The sequence below is a fragment of the Panthera pardus genome, unplaced genomic scaffold (genome assembly GCF_024362965.1).
Source record: "Panthera pardus isolate Hobbes unplaced genomic scaffold, ASM2436296v1 HiC_scaffold_16, whole genome shotgun sequence".
Taxonomy (NCBI): Eukaryota; Metazoa; Chordata; class Mammalia; order Carnivora; family Felidae; genus Panthera; species Panthera pardus.
Window position 1 is genome coordinate 103,544,380 of NW_026526721.1, and position 16,769 is coordinate 103,561,148.

General features: G+C 35.3%; 1 protein-coding gene across 3 annotated transcripts in view; it reads left to right on the plus strand.

The window, feature by feature from the left end:
• KPNA4 (karyopherin subunit alpha 4) overlaps positions 1-16,769 on the plus strand; it is a 68,091-nt gene that overhangs the window by 27,891 nt on the left and 23,431 nt on the right. For all 3 annotated transcript variants that reach the window (XM_019440464.2, XM_019440465.2, XM_019440466.2), the window contains 5 exons: positions 1,946-2,041; positions 2,566-2,651; positions 12,311-12,397; positions 15,045-15,214; positions 15,303-15,347. In XM_019440464.2, the coding sequence (XP_019296009.1) occupies positions 1,946-2,041; positions 2,566-2,651; positions 12,311-12,397; positions 15,045-15,214; positions 15,303-15,347 (484 nt within the window). The remainder of the gene's footprint in view (positions 1-1,945; positions 2,042-2,565; positions 2,652-12,310; positions 12,398-15,044; positions 15,215-15,302; positions 15,348-16,769) is intronic.

Genomic DNA, 16,769 nt, shown 5'->3' on the forward strand with positions numbered 1-16,769 from the left:
TCTGCTGAAATCATTGTTGCACTATATGCTAACTAACTTGGATATAAAGGTTTTAAAAATAAAAGATAAAAGATTGAGGGCTACAGAGTTTCCCAGTGGATTTCCAGGTAGGAATATTATGTTATTTTGTATATTTCTGCTGTGAAATCTGTGGTCTAGAGGTGTATGCTCCTATATTTTAAGAGGGGAACCAGAAAAACTTGTTTCTGAGACCTCTATATTAATGAATAGGTTATTAGTTTTCCTACTTTTGTGTATTTTAAAAACCCTAGAACAGATAGGAAAATTATAGAATTAACACTATTGCCCACTACAGGTAAAAGAACTTCGTAGAGAGGACTTGGTTATGTAGGAAGAAAATCATAGGAGTATTCACATCTCAAAATGGCAAATTATGTTTATAGATAGAATGATTAAGAAATTTGAGGGGTACCTGGGTGGCTCATTCGGTTGAGTGTCTGACTCTTGATTTCGGTTCAGGTCATGATCTCATGATTCATGAGTTCAAGCCCCGTGTCGGGCTCCCGTGCAGAGGCTGCTTGGAATTCTCATTCTGTGTCACTGTCTCTTCCTCCCTGCCCCCCCTCCCCAAAGTAAATAAATAAACTGGAAAAAATTGATACATTATGCTCACCATTTTTCATTGTTGATTATTTGATAGTTTTGGAGCAACTCTTCTCAATAGGAGTTCTACAAAATAATTAAAGCCCTAAGGCCCCTAGAACAGATATTTTCAAATTAGGGTCTTTGTTTTTTTTGTGTTTTTTGTTTGCTTGTTTGTTTAATGTTTGTTTATTTTGAGAGTGAAAGGGTACACGTGTGTGTGTGTGTGCGTGCAAGCAGGAGAGAGGCAGAGAGAGAGGAAGAGAATCCCAAGCAGGTTCCACGTTGACAGCCCCAACAGGGGCTCGATCCCACAAACCATGAGATCATGATCTGATCTGAAATCAAGAGTTGAGCACTTAACCAACTGAGCCACCCAGGCATCCCTCAGATGATGGTCTTTGACTCTCTAGGAGATCCTGAGACAACTTCGGGGAGTATACAAAATCAAACTCATTTATCAATAATACTAAGACTTTACTTGCCTTTTTTAAATATGCTAACAATTTACAGTGATGTTGTAAAAGCACATGTGGTAAAACTTGATGGTACCTTAGCACAGATCAAGACAGTAGCATCAAACTGATCTCATATTTTGTAGATACTATATGCAACATTATGCACTCAGAAAAAAAGGACATTTCTGAATATTTAAGAATGTCCTCAGTGAAGTAAAATGAAGTAAAGTAAATGAAGTAAAATTCTTTTATTAAATCTAGAACCTCAATTAAGAAAGACTGGGTTATTTTCTACTTTGTGTTAAGAATTGTGCCATGTTGTGGAAAATACTGTGAAAAGCATTTAGTATAATTCTTGCTATGTAAAAAGTTTAGAACCTAATTGAGAAGGCAGCGAAGTGTATTAAAAATAGCGATACTTAATAGCAAATGTAAGCATATGCTGTGTAAATGTTCTTGGAATTCAGAGAGGGTACTGTGAAAACATACAACTTGAAATGGACTTTGAATAGATAAGAGTGTGAATAGACGGAAAAGAGGGCATTCCAAGTGTAGGGACTAGGATGTGAAGGACCTGGAAATGAGATTGAAATGGTGGGACAGACAACTGATCTATTGTTGAATTACAGAGAATGAGATTAGTTAGGTAAAATGGAGCCAACCTGTGGAATGGTTTAGGCTAGGGCAAAGAGTTTTCATTTATTGGGTAGTAAATAAGTAGCCATCACTTGGTTTATATAGAGGAATCATCTGATTAAGCTTTTATAAAATTGCTGTGCAGGGTATTCAAGTGAGTGAGGATTTGTGTCATCCCTATGTCAAATACGAATTTGAATTTAATTATATGTCATTAAATTTCACAAGGGTATGTGTGTCTCTTATAGGAAGCTTTTGTCCAGTGATCGAAATCCACCAATCGATGACTTAATAAAATCTGGAATATTGCCTATTTTAGTCCATTGTCTTGAAAGAGATGACAAGTAAGTACATTATTTTAAGAACTAATTTAGAATCTATCTTTTGCAGAAAACAAGATTTTCTAGTAGTTAGTTTGATCTTTAAAGAAAAGGGCTATAAGATGGAACTGAAAAAGCCAAAGGGTAAAACAGTGCAAGGTGTGTTTACACCAAGAGGTGAACATAAAGGCTAAAGAGGAACTTGAGAATGATACATTTAACTTTTAAGCTTTGAGAATTGACAAGTAGTAGCTTGGCCGGTAAGTACTTAAGAAAACTGTTGGGTAGTAATATATAGGTATCTTAATAAAGAGTTTTTACTAAAAATACGGACACCCAAGGAAATTGGATGCTTTTTATACTGAAGAGATATTGTAAATAATCATTGGAAGTTTAAACAAAAAAAAAAAGCTAGATGTATAGACACCTTTTGAAACAAAATATTTAATACTTTAAAAATGCTCCAGGAGAGGAATGGTTGGCAGATAGTGTATTTGGACCAATGTAAAAATCCCTACTGTTTAATTAAAATTATTTGTTTTTTGTAGTCCTTCTTTACAGTTTGAAGCTGCATGGGCTCTGACAAACATTGCATCTGGAACCTCTGAACAAACTCAAGCAGTAGTTCAGTCCAGTAAGTTGGTGATTGATGGATAAAATTATGGTTTCTAACAAAGAAGTTAGTAAAAAAAAAAATAGTGATTCTGTTAAAAGAATATATTATAAAATAATATCTATCCAATAACGGGGTAGTTGAAATAGGCCAACTTAAGTATATTACTTTGATCATGTTGTTCCAATGACTGACATTTTCTATTTCCAAAAATTCATTTGATGCTAAATCTGACAACATTTCCTTAGTAGCGATTATATTGTAGTTTCGCTTTATTTATAGGACCTCATACAAATACAAGTGTTTTTTCCCATTGCCATACTACCTCTTGGCCTCTCTTAATGAGATTTTCATCATGCGATTTAGAGAAATCTTTGATAAAGTAGTCCTGTTGAAAAATAGCTTGAAATTTGTTCATTGCTATTTTAATAGGATTGTTTTTCTTTTATGTTCCAAAAGTTGTAAGTGGAAGATTATTGGAAGTAATAACCTGAGTATTGTTTTCATTAATACTATTTAATTCTCTTATCAAACAAAGAAATTAATAATTTTAAAGAAGGTACTTCTAAAATGCTTCTCAGGTGTGTAAGCAGGATGCTTGTCTAACTAAGCCTGTTAAAATCTTAAGCTCTAATTTCTACATGATTTTAAAGGGGAACAGAGGTTTTACCCAAGTAAACATTTTATTTTGTAGACATTTCTGTTCTTATATTACATAGAATATTAATACTACCTTAAATCATGATAAAATTGGCTTAATTTGAGGTTTAAATGGGTTTCGGTTTTTATGTTTGGTTTTATTTTGTATAATTGACTAGTAAATTTTATTATCTCAAGATAATCTTTTAGTCGCTCATTTTGCTTCCTAAGTGCTTTTTCAAGATTAGAAGGAGGCTTAGAATTGGTTTTAACACTGTCAGTCTGTCTTATTTTACCAAATATAATAGATGAATGAATGATTTTTTATGAGTAAAGCATGATCTACATGTACTTAAAAAGCATTTTTCAAAGTAAAGTAATATCAGAAGAAAGAAAAAATGGAAGAATCATGTGTTCAATGCAGTATTACTCTGTTTAGATACAGAGTTTTCTCTGTTTCCCATCCTTGTTCTAAAGTAACAGAACCACTTTTTGATTCAGAAGGGCTATGTGGTACAGGACTCACTGGCCTGTCTGAAGACACATGTGAAGTTTGTTTTTAATTGAGGTGTAATTGACATAAATAACATTAAATTAGTTTCAGGTGTACAACATAATGACTCAAAATGTATGTATATACACCAAGGGGTGCCTGGGTGGCTCAGTGTTTCAGTGTCCGAACTTGGGCTCATGTCATGATCTTAAGGTTTATGAGTTCAAGCCCCACATTAGCCTCTGCACTTACAGTGCAGAACCTGCTTAAGGATTCTCTCTCTCCCTCTCTTTTTGCCCAATCCTGTCACACTTGCTGTCTTGCTCTCAAAAAAAAAAAATGTATACATCAAGAAGTGATCACAGTAACTCTAGTTTCCCCATCTTCATATCAAATTACATAGTATGCATTACAGTATTATTGACTACAGTTACCATGTTGTACATTTCATTTCATTCCTGTGACTTGTTTTATGACCAGAAGTTTGTAACTGTTGGCCCCCTTCTCCTGTTTCACCGGCCCCCTTCTCCTGTTTCACCCACCCCCAAAAAACCCTCCCCTCTGTCAACCACCAATCTGTTCTCTGCATCTATGAGTTTTATTTTGTTCATTTGTTTTTTAGATTCCACATGTAAGTGAAATCATACATGGTCTTTCAGACCTGTTTCACTTAGTACCTCAAGATCCATTGACATAATAATGGACAAAGATTTATTTATTTATTTTCTTTTTTTAATGGCTGAGTGGTATTCCATTGTGTGTGTGTCTGTGTCTGTGTGTACGCATGTGTGTGTATACATGTGTACATGTACACACATCTTGTAATCCATCCATCCATCATTTGACACTGTGTTTCCATATCTTGGCTACTGTGAATAATGCTGTAATGAACATAGGGGTGCATATATCTTCAAAGGTTCCCAGCGATTTCACCGTAAGTATCTTTGCTGAAAACACTTCCCCCACAAAACGCATTGGCTGTAAAGCAGTTTTGCCATAAAAGGTATCAGAAAAACTGGTTGACAGTTTGATTTGATAGTGTGTTTGTTTCATCAAATAATTGACAGTTTGCTTTCATTTCTCCATTGACACGGTACTCCCATTTTTATATTAATCTTAGCCCTCATAATAGTGTATACAGTGGCACAGAGTTTTGAACCCACATTTCTCCTAGAACTTTGAAACATCTATCAACAGACATGTGACAGCATGCTGAGAACAGAGAACAAGGTAGAAGACTTTCACAGTGCCATACAAAACTGTTACAAATATGCATGCATCCTTGTATTTAGAAACTTAATACCTCCCTTAAGGAAAAAATTTTAGCGAAAAAATGAGAAAAGGTGATGCCAAATAAAGAGATGAATCAATAAGGAAAAAAAATGTATATTATGAAAGAAAGACTTTGAGGACAAGTGCTTAGTCTGCAAAATAAAATCAGTTGTTTGCATAGAATTACATGAATCTACACACATTTTAAATGTATTCAAATGTTGTATTTTGCAATAAAGTCTTTTTAATTTTGTTAATGCATTTTTCATATTGCATTATGTCCTTTTATTTATTTATTTTTAATTTTTTTTTTTAATGTTTATTTATTTTTGAGACAGAGAGAGACAGAGCATGAACAGGGGAGGGTGAGAGAGAGAGACAGAGACAGAGACAGAGACAGAGACAGAGACAGAATCCGAAACAGGCTCCAGGCTCTGAGCTGTCAGCACAGAGCCTGACGCGGGGCTTGAACCCACGAACCGCGAGATCATGTCCTGAGCCGAAGTCGGACGGTTAACCGACTGAGCCACCCAGGCGCCCCTCATTATGTCCTTTTAAATGAATGCCTCTCTTTTATGGCATAATTGCCTTATGGCCAATTAGTTATAGGGTGAAAGTGTTTGTGGCAAAGATACTTACAGTAAAAATACTGGGTACTCTTCTTAAATTTGTTTTCATTTTGCTCAGATAAATACCCAGAAGTGGAATTACTGGATCATGTGTTTTTAGTTTCTTCATTAGCCTCTACACTGTTTTCCATAGTGGCTGCACCAATTTACATGCCCACCAGCAGTGCACCAGGGCTCTCTTTTCTCAGCATCCTGCCCAACACTTGTTATTGCTTGTCTTTTTGATTAGCTGTTCTGACCAGTGTGAGGTGATAACCTCCTTATGGTTTTGATTTGCTTTTCCGTGATGGTTCGTGATGTTGAGCATCTTTTCCATCTATCTGTGGGCCATATGTATGCCTTCCTTAGCAAGATGTCTATTCAGGTTCTATTCCCATTTTGTAATCAAATTTTGGGGGAGGGGGTTGGTATTCTTTATATATTTTGGATGTTAACCACTTACCAGATACATGATTTGCAAATATACTCTCATTCAGTAGGTTGCCTTTTTATTTTGTTGATAGTCTCCTTGGCTGTACAGAAGCTTTTAGTTTGATGTAGTTGCATTTATTTTTGCTTTTGTTGCTAATTGCATGTGAAGTCAAGTTCAAAAAAATACTGTCAAGAATGATGTCAAGAAGCTTACCACCAGTGTTTTCTAGTAGAAATTTTTACAGTTTCTGGTCTTATATTCAAGTCTTTAATCCATTTGAGTTCATTTTTGTATATGGTATAACATTCTGGTTTAGTTTCATTCTTAATGCATTTGGCTATCCAGTTATCTCAACGCTGTTTATTGATGAAACTGTCCTTTCCCCAATGTCTTTTCTTGCCTCCTTTGCTGTAAATTAATTGATTATATGTGCATGGGTTTATTTCTTTTCTGTTGATCTACATCCCTGTTTTTATGCCAACATAGGTACCATACTGTTTTGATTAATGTAGCTTTGTAATATAGTTTGAAATCAAGGAGCGTGAGGCCTCCAGTTTGATTCTTCTTTCTCAAGATTGCTTTGGCCATTCAGAATCTTTTGTGATTCCATACGAATTTAGGATTGTTTGTTCTATTTTTTTGAAAACTGCCATTGGGATTTTGACAGAAGCATGGAATATTGTTCCATTTATTTGTTTTTATTTGTTTCATCTGATTCTTTCATCAGTGTCTTGTAGTTTTTTGCATAGGTCTTTCACCTCCTTGGTTAAATTTATTCCTAGGTATTTTCCTCTTTTTGATGAAATTGTAAATGGAGTTGTTTTCTTAATTTTTCTAATAGTTTGTAGCATATAAATATGCTACAGATTTTTCTATATTGACTCTGCATCCTGCAACTTTACCAAACTCATTTATTCTAGTAGTATTTTTTATGGAGTCTTTATGGTTTCCTATATGTAGCATTATGTCATCTGCAAATAATGGCAGTTTTCCTTCCTTCCAGTTTGGATGCATTTTCTTTCTTTTTCTATTTGCTCTGACTAGAACTTTGAATACTGTTTTGAATAAAATTGGTGAGAGTAGACATCCTTGTCTTAGTCCTGATCTTAGAGGAAAAGTTTTTAGCTTTTCACCTTTGAGTATGATACTAACTATGGGCTTATCATATGAGACCTTTATTATATTGGTCTCTGTACCCACTTTGTTGAGAATTTTTATCATAAATGGATGTTGAATTTTGTCAAATGCTTTTTCTACATCTGTTGAAATGATCATATGATTTTTAACCTTCATTTTGTTAATGTGGTATATCATAATTGACTTGCAGATGTTAAACCATCCTTGCATCCCTGAAATAAATCTTACTCGATCATGACTTATGATTTTTTAAATGTATTGTTGAATTTGGTTTGCTAGTACTTCATTCAGGGTGTTTGCATCTGTATTCATCAAAAATTTTGGCCTATAATACTTTTTATTTGTGATGTCCTTGTCTGAATTTGGTATCAGAGTAATGCTGGCCTCAACTGATTGGAAGGGTTCCCTGCTCTTCACTTTCTAGAAAGAGTTTGAGAAGGATAGGTGTTAAATCTTTGAATGGTAGAATTCAACAGTGAAGCTGTCTGGTGCTGGACTTTTTATTGAGAGATTTTTGATTACTGGTTCAATTGCGCTTCTAGCAATTGGTCTATTTAGATTTTCCATTTCTGTCTTGGAAGATGGTAAATGTATAGGAATTTATTCATTTCTTTTAGGTTGTCCAGTTTATTGGCCTGTAATTGTTTATCGAAGTCTCTTATGATCTTTTAATTTTCCTTGATAACAGTTGTAACTTCCCAACTTTAATTTATGATTTTATTTATATGGACCCTCTTTTTTCCTTAGTCTAGCTAAAGGTTCACCAGTTTTTGTTTATCTTTTCAGAAAATCAGCTCTTAGTTTCATTGATCTTTTCTATTATCTGTTTAGTCTGTATTTCATTTATTTCTGCTCTGATCTTTATTATTTCCGTTTTTCTACTAACTTTGAGCCTTGTTCCTCTTTTCCTAGTTCTTTTAGTAAAGGTAGATTATTTGAGGTTTTTCTTGTTTCTTGAGATAGTCCTTCTGTATCACTGTGAGCTTCAGGTTTAGAACTGCTGTTGTTGCATCCCATAAACTTTAGCATGTTGTACTTTCATTTTCGTTTGTCTCAAGATATTTTTAAATTTTTCCTTTGATTTCTTCCATGACCCATTGATTGTTCAGTAGCATGTTGTTTAATCACCACGTATTTATAATTTTTCCAGTTTTGTGATTTTTATTTTCATACCACTGTGTTCTAAAAAGATGTTTGATGTGTTTTTGGTCTTAAATTTCATGAGGTTTCTTTTGTGGCTTAACATGTGATCTGTCCTGGAGAATGTTCCATGTGCACTTGAAAAGAATGTGTGTTCTATAACTTTTGAATGGAATGTTTGTGTATATATATATGTGAAGTCATTCTGGTCTAATGTGTTGTTTAATGCTAATGTTTTCTTACTGATTTTCTATCTGAATGGTCTATCCAGTGATGTAAGTGGGGTATGAAAGCCTCCCCACTATTTATTGCTGTCAGTTCCTCCCTTTACATCTGTCAATATTTGCTTTATATATTTAGGTGCTCCTATATTGGATCCATAAAGACTTACAAACATTGTATTTTCTTGCTGGATTGACCCTGTTAGCATTATGTAATGCCCTTCTTTGTCTTTTATTGCAGTCTTTGTTTTGAAGTCTATTTTGTCTGATACCCATAGCTGATACACATGGGATAGCTACCCCATGTTTCTTTTGGTTTCCATTTGCATGAAACCCTTTTATTCTATCCCTTAACTTTTAGTCTGTGTGTATCCTTACATTTGAGGTGAGTCTCTAGTAGGCAACATATGGATGAGAGTTACTTCCTATCCATTCAGACATTCTGTGTCTTTTTATTTTTAATGTTTATTTCTTTTTTGAGAGGTGGGGAGAGAGAGCGTGCATGCATGTGAACAGGGGAGGGTCAGAGAGAGAGGGAACAGAGGATCCGAAGTGGGCTCTGCGCTGACAGCAGAGAGCCCAGTGTGGGGCTGGAACCCACAAACTCTGAGATCATGACTTGAGCTGAAAGCAGACGCTTAACCAGCTGAGCCACCCCAGACATTCTGTGTTTGTTGATTGGAGAATTTAATCCACTTACATTTAAAGTAATTATAGATAAGTATGTGTACTTACTGACATTTTGTTAATTGTTTTCTGGCTGTTTTGTTGTTCTCTGTTCCTTTCTTCTCTTGCTCTCGTCCCTTGTGGTTTGATGCCTTTTCTTGAATGTTATGTTTAAATTCCATTCTCATTATCTTTTGTGTATCTACTACCGGTTTCTGCTTTGCAGTTACCGTAGGGCTTACATATATAGCTTTTACATATACCAGAGTATTTTAAGTTGATAGCAGGTTAAGTTTGAACACGTTCCAAAACTCCATTTTTACCCCCTGCCTCACATTTTATATCTTGTTATTTTGTATGTCCCTTTAATTGATGGGTGTAATTACAGTTATTTTTACTACTTTTATTTTTTAACCTTCATGCTAGCTTTGGAAGTAATTAGTCTACTACCTTTACCATATATTTCCTTTGTCTACTGATTATTTTTCCTCTCATATTTTTTCTTGTTACAAGTTAATGTCCTATCCTTTCAGCTTAAAGACGTCTCTTCAACATTTCTTGTAAGGCTGGTTTAGTAGTAGTGAATTCCTTAGTTTTTGCTTGTCTGGAAAACTGTCTGTCTCCTTCAATTAATAATAACTTTACTGGGTAGAGTATTCTTGGTTGGGAATTTTTTCCTTTCAGCACTTTGAATATATCATGCCTCTGTCCTGTAAACCATATCCTGAAAAATCTACTGATAACCTTATGGGGCTTATCATATATGCAATAAGTTTTTCTGTTGCTTCCTTAATTTACTCTTTTTATCTTTAACTCTTGACATTTTAATTATAATGTGTCTTGGTGTGGCTTTTTCTGGGTTCATTTTATTTGGAACTTTTTGGGCTTCCCTGATCTGGATACTGTTTGCTTCTCCAAGTTAGGAAAGTTTTTAGTCATTATTTCTTCAAATTAATTTTCTGTACCTTTCTTTCTCACTTCTCCTGAGAGCCCATTATGGGAATGTGTTCCACTTGATGTTATCCTGTAGGTCCCTTAGCTGTCTTCACTTTTTAAAATTTCTTTTTTCTCTTGCTGCTCTGTTGGGGTGCATTCCATTTCCCTGTCTTCCAGATCATTGATCCTTTCTTCTGCTTTATCTTAACTTGCTGTTGAATGCCTCTCCTGTATCTTTCACTTCAGTTATTGTGTTCAGCTCTGTGACTTTTGTTTGGTACTTCCTCGTATTTTCTGTTTTGTTGAAATTTATTCTATATTCATCCATTCTTCTCTCAAGATTGGGGAGCATCTTTATGACCATGTTTTTGAACTCGTTATCAGGTAAATTATCTTCATTTCAGTAGAGCTTTTTTCTGGGGTTTTATTTGGCTCTGTTCTTCAGTTTACTTACTTAACTTGACTTTCTGTGTTTGTTTTTTATGTATTAGGTGAAATGGCTCTCTCTCCCAGTCTTGAAGGAATGGTCACAGGAAGACAATGTTTTAGGCAGCAATCTGTGCTATGCTGTGGAGGTGGAGCCTGTCAAAAGTAGTCTCAGATTGTCATTCCCACGGAACCCCCAAATTTAAGACACCCCCCACCCCACCCCAGTGACCAGTACTAGGCATTCAGGGAGTATCCCCTATGTGGACTTTGTGCTCCTGCCAGCTTTGGCAGGGCCACAGGGGAGTGCTAGGCCAGGATGAGCCATCCCACTGGGTTTGGTGGGGTGTGGCTACAGCAGTGCTCAGGGCTGGGGTGAAGGGCTGGTGCAAGTTTTGCTAGCAAGGTAGTATGTATAAAAAATGGCACCTGCCAGCACCTCCATCCTTGGAGAAAGTTCCATAAGACCCTCATCCCTTAGGCTTTAAGCTTAGCCAATGAACCTCCTTTACATATGCTCTAGGTACTTTTCTACCTACTGCTTTTGTGCTGGGTCCTGGGGCAAGTGAGTCTTTGAACAGATTCTTTTAAGAGTGTACCCTTGGTTTCCTACAGCCTTTGGGTCTCTTGGACATAAGCTCTGTTGGTTTTTAAAGCCAGATGATTTGGGGGTTTGTCTCTGGTGTAGGTCCCAAGGGTGTGGGTGCCTGATTTGGGGCTCTAACCCCTCCTCAGGGATATGTTCCATATTTATGAGATCCATCCCACTTGTGAATCCCTCCTATTGCGGTGGTGGGTAGGAGGGGGGGGGGGGCATGGCTTTGTAAGGATGGCAGTCTCTGACTCTCTTATCTGTCTCAGTGTGATCTTTTTATCTTTTGATACAGAGGACCTGTTCAGCTAGTTCTGTAGAGAGCATTGTTGTATATGTAGCTGTAGGTTTGATGTGCCATGGTGGAAGGTGAGGTCAGGATCTTACTATGCCACTGTATTGAACTGCACCCTCCTGTTATTTCACATTTCCACATTCAAAAGTTATTTCAACAACTGGAGTCCTTTTTATTCCTCAAAATTTGAGAATAATGCTTAACCTGTAAGGAATTTATTTATCTGTTTGTTTATAAGGATTGATTTTTAATTTGGAATTTTATCCAGGTTTAATTATGAATGAAAATTTGCCAACTTGTTACGATATTTGTATGTTGAAACTGCCATTTTGATGGTGAATTAAGTGGTCTGCTAGTTAAAATTTTTCCATTATTCTTACCCTAGTAAAAAAACATTTAATAAATATTTTTTATATATATATATATACATATATATATATATATATATAAATTTTTTTAAGTGTGTTTATTTTGAGAGAGAAAGAAAGCTGAAATCAAGGAGGAGCAGAAAGAGAGAGGGAGAGACAGAATCCCAAGCAGGCTTTGCACTGTCAGACGGAGCCTAGTGTGGGCTTCAAACTCATGAACTGTGAGATCATGACCTGAGCTGAAGTCAGATACTTACCCAACTGAGCCACCCCAGGCACCCCAAATATATTTGTGATAGCTTTCTTTCTTCTTAGGTTTCAGCAAAAACAGATTGATTTTTGGTTTAGAGCATAGTATCTTTAGTCCCCTCCCCCCCTTTTTAATCAATATTATTGAAATTGAGCTCTAAAACTATTTTTAAACTTAAATGTAACTTACATTTTTTTCCTTTAGATGCTGTGCCACTTTTCCTGAGGCTTCTACATTCACCCCATCAAAATGTCTGTGAGCAGGCAGTGTGGGCACTGGGAAATATCATAGGTTTGTATAAAACTTGTAATGCTAGTCCAAAAATTATTATCATATACTGTGTAATAAAAATGACTACAAATAGTGAAAAATGAGAAACAGTTTGTCATTTTTGTACTGATTTTTGTGAAATAATTTATAGAAATTAAGCTGTTTTAAGTGTAAACCTATGGTAAATAGAATGAATTTTTGTTGCTTATGAAACGGTAATATCTTTTTATATATAGACAGCTTTTTAAAAAAATATATAGTCAATCTTAGTTATTTGAGTAATTATGAAATATGTATCTCCTTCCTTTATTGTGTTGATGTGTCCATTTTATTCCCTAACTCTCCATTGTCATAGAAACTACTAAAAAAAAAAAAGGTGGTACAAAATAAACCAATAAGTTTTCTCCATAATGGCAGTTCTAAAAAGAGTATAAATGGAAATTTTTAGTATTTTTTATAGATTTTAGTATGGTAAAATACAATAATGTTATCCATTATTATTGTGAGGTCGTCATCCTACAGAAGGTGTTTGTAGCTTATAGACCGTGACATTAAATGTTGAACACCATGATTACCATACCTTTCAGTTTTTCTTTGACATAATTGTAGGAAGAATAAAGACGATTCTAATATTTCAAGATTAAAAAAAAAATTTTTTTTAATGTTTAATTATTTTTGAGAGAGAGAGAGACAGAGTGGGTGAGCAGGGGAGGGGCAGAGAGAAAGGGAGACACAGAATCTGAAGCAGGCTCCAGGCTCTGAGCTGTCAGCACAGAGCCCAACACGGGGTTTGAACCCACAAGGTACGAGATCAATACCTGAGTCCAACACTTAACCAACTAAGCCACCCAGGCGCCCCTCAAGATTTGTTTTTAAACTAGATCTGAGCTTTATTCAAACTCCAAAATTTAAAAAAACTGTCCTCCAGTGAGTGGAGAATGGAAAAAAACTGGAATCTGAACTGTATTATGTCCCTTAGTATTAAAGTTTATTTTTGGGGCGCCTGCGTGGCTCAGTCAGTTGAGCATCCGACTTCGGCTCAGGTCATGATCTCACAGTCTGTGAGTTCGAGCCCCGCATCGGGCTCTGTGCTGACAGCTCAGAGCCCGGAGCCTGTTTCGGATTCTGTGTCTCCCTGTCTCTCTGACCCTCCCCCGTTCATGCTCTGTCTCTCTCTGTCTCAAAAAAATAAATAAAGGTTAAAAAAATTTTTTTTTTAAGTTTATTTTTGCCACAGACCATTGTTCTTGCATGGAAGTAGTCAGTATTACTTTAATGTACCTCTTCTATATTACCGTTTGGGGGGACCAAGGTAGAATGCAGAGGGATGGTTAGTGTCCCACAAGTAGGAGTTTTAAAATGGGAGAATTTCTCCGTAAAGTGTTATTCACATATGATCTGTTGCTGTTAAGAATGCTATCTTTTGTTGGGGCGCCTGGGTGGCTCAGTCGGTAAAGCGGCCGACTTCGGCTCAGGTCATGATCTCGCGGTCCGTGAGTTCGAGCCCCGCGTCGGGCTCTGTGCTGACAGCTCAGAGCCTGGAGCCTGTTTCAGATGCTGTGTCTCCCTCTCTCTGACCCTCCCCCGTTCATGCTCTGTCTCTCTCTGTCTCAAAAATAAATAAACGTTAAAAAAAAAAAAATTAAAAAGAAAAAAAGAATGCTATCTTTTGTGTATTCAAATTCCTTCACCCCTTTGCTTTTATACTAAATTTTAGATTTAGAACTATTAATGCAGTATCTTGATCTTTGGTTTTCAATTCCTGTGACATCGTAGAATAATTAGACTACATGGATGCCAAAATAACAGGGATTTTATCTCCAAATATTGCAGTGCAAAGAAAAGGGTTTTCATTTGTGGAATGTAATACTTAACATGACTTTCATGATAGAAATTACGGAAATACTCTAGATACAGAAATTCCATTTGGCAGTTCTCTAAGGCAATGATTCTCAAACTTTTAACTGTTTTCAGTATCCTATGATAAGGGCTTGAATTCTTGACCCAGAATTCTGGATTCATAGAGTTTGTTTTAACAGATCTGGGATAGGGCCCAAAAATTACTTTGGGAACCACTCCTCTAGGGATATTGGTTCATTCCTCCACCCACTCCTTTTTTTTGACATAGTTTTTTATTTTTTAACTTTATTTTTGACATCGTTTTTTTTAAATATGTCAAATAATTTGTAGTTAATACTTTTGGTACTCTGATATTAGGTCACAAGTATAAATTCTACAGATTTTTTTTCTAATAGTATTTTGATGTGTGTACATATACATATGTTTTTATTACATGAAAGTTTGTTAAACTGAGTACCATTGCGAGAGAAGGTAAAAGCAGCAGTTCTCTGCTCACAAAGTATTCTAAAGAATCCTTAGGCTTCTATTTTTGGATGGCATAAAAACATAGGTGAACAATTTATAAACCTGAATATGTAAATCATGTACCAAAAAAATGTTATTACTTTATGTTGCTTCTCTTGGCTAAAAGACCTAAAATGAGAACTTGGTTGTTGTCCAGAACTTCTTTGTAAGACTAAATAGCTACACTTTTATATAAAACTAATAGTTAAAAATCTAGAAAGCAGCATATTGAACCCACTGCCGTATGTTTTCTGAATTGCTTATTGTCAGTGTATTTTATTGAATTAATCGCTCCTTCCTACAGGTGATGGGCCACAATGTAGAGATTATGTCATAAGTCTTGGAGTTGTGAAACCTTTACTTTCCTTCATAAGTCCATCTATTCCTATAACATTCTTAAGGAATGTTACTTGGGTTATGGTCAACTTATGTCGCCACAAAGACCCACCACCCCCAATGGAAACCATTCAGGAGGTAAACAGGTGTTGTGTGTTTTCTTTTTTGTTTTTTAACTAGATACCATTATGTATATGTTTTTAAATCTGTATATTTCTCTCTTCAGATTCTTCCAGCTCTTTGTGTCTTAATTCATCACACAGACGTAAATGTGAGTATTTTTTATGTGTATATGTATGTATGTCTAGGGCTGCCTCTATGACATAGGGAAGAAAATCTTATGCTGAACATGATGTTAGTATACTCTATCAGATTTTTCCATTTCAAGAGCTGTAATAGCTTACTATTACTGTATTTACTTTGTGTTTTCCTGTATCATAAAATATAATTTACAGTGAAGAAATCAAGCCTAACTATATTTTGTTTTGGGCAATAACATGTTGGAGGGGGAGTTAAAAACTCATTTTGAAAATTCTTAAAGGTGTGTGTGTGTTGTTTGTGTGTTGCAAAAACTCATTTTCAAAGTTTTAAAGTTGCCAGTTAGTGATCTCTCCCATGAAGATTATATCTTTGATTGGTCAAGAGCTTTTTATGGAAGCTCATTTTAACAGCCTGGCCAGTGTTTGAGAGAATACATAGGCCTAATTGTACTTTCATTTTTTGAAAGATTAAAAAAAAATATTTGTGCCTTTATGTATGGGTTTGTATTCATAAGAATACATACATCAATTTGAGAACATCAGTTGCTCTTTAATTTCATTTTCACTATATTTTTCCATCTATGGTGACTTTTTAGTGGCTTCACATGTTTTAGAGAAAACTCATAAATATCCAAACAAGAAAAAAAGTTCCTGCAGACTAGATTTTTAAAGTAATCAATATACCTTATTCATTCTCACCAATACAGATGGCAAAAGAAAAAGCACCTCAGGAAGTATGATGAGGTGGGAAACTGCCCTGACTGCTTACAAAACCAGCCTCACCTTCAGTGTATTAGAAAAGCTAGAAATATAATGGGTAAAAGAAAGCACAGGGATACAATGCACAGCAACATTCAGGAACTTACGTGGTTCCTTAGAAACAGCTTGGTGTGATGACCATTGTTTGATAAGCTGCTTCATTCCTTTACAGTTTCCAGGGTAATACCATTTTTTCCAGGATCTGTCTAAAGCATATGGAACAAATCAAACTTAGAATTATATTACATCAAGGAGTGACATATGTACAGAATTCATTAAATTAACATGATCTTTGCTCTAAAGATACTTTGTTTTCAATCCTAATAGTCCAAGGTGTTTTGTTTTGTTTTGTTTTGTTTTGTTTTGTTTTAAAGGAACATATAAGCCATTTTTGAGTTTGGCTCCTGTAATACCAAGTTTTTTTATTAAATTACAAATTTTCACACTTTTAAAAAATTTCCATGGAAAGTTAGTCTGAACATTTATACCTCTCCCAGAAAACCTGACAACTTGATTGACCTTATTTCAGAGATGTATTGTGTTCTTTCCATTTACCCCAACCCAGTTGAAACTGTAACTCCCATCTTTCTTTTAATGTATCTTAAATTTCTCAAGCTAGTCTCATTATTCTTTAGTAGCATGTTTGCTAAGTAATATTGTTTACTATATAATAA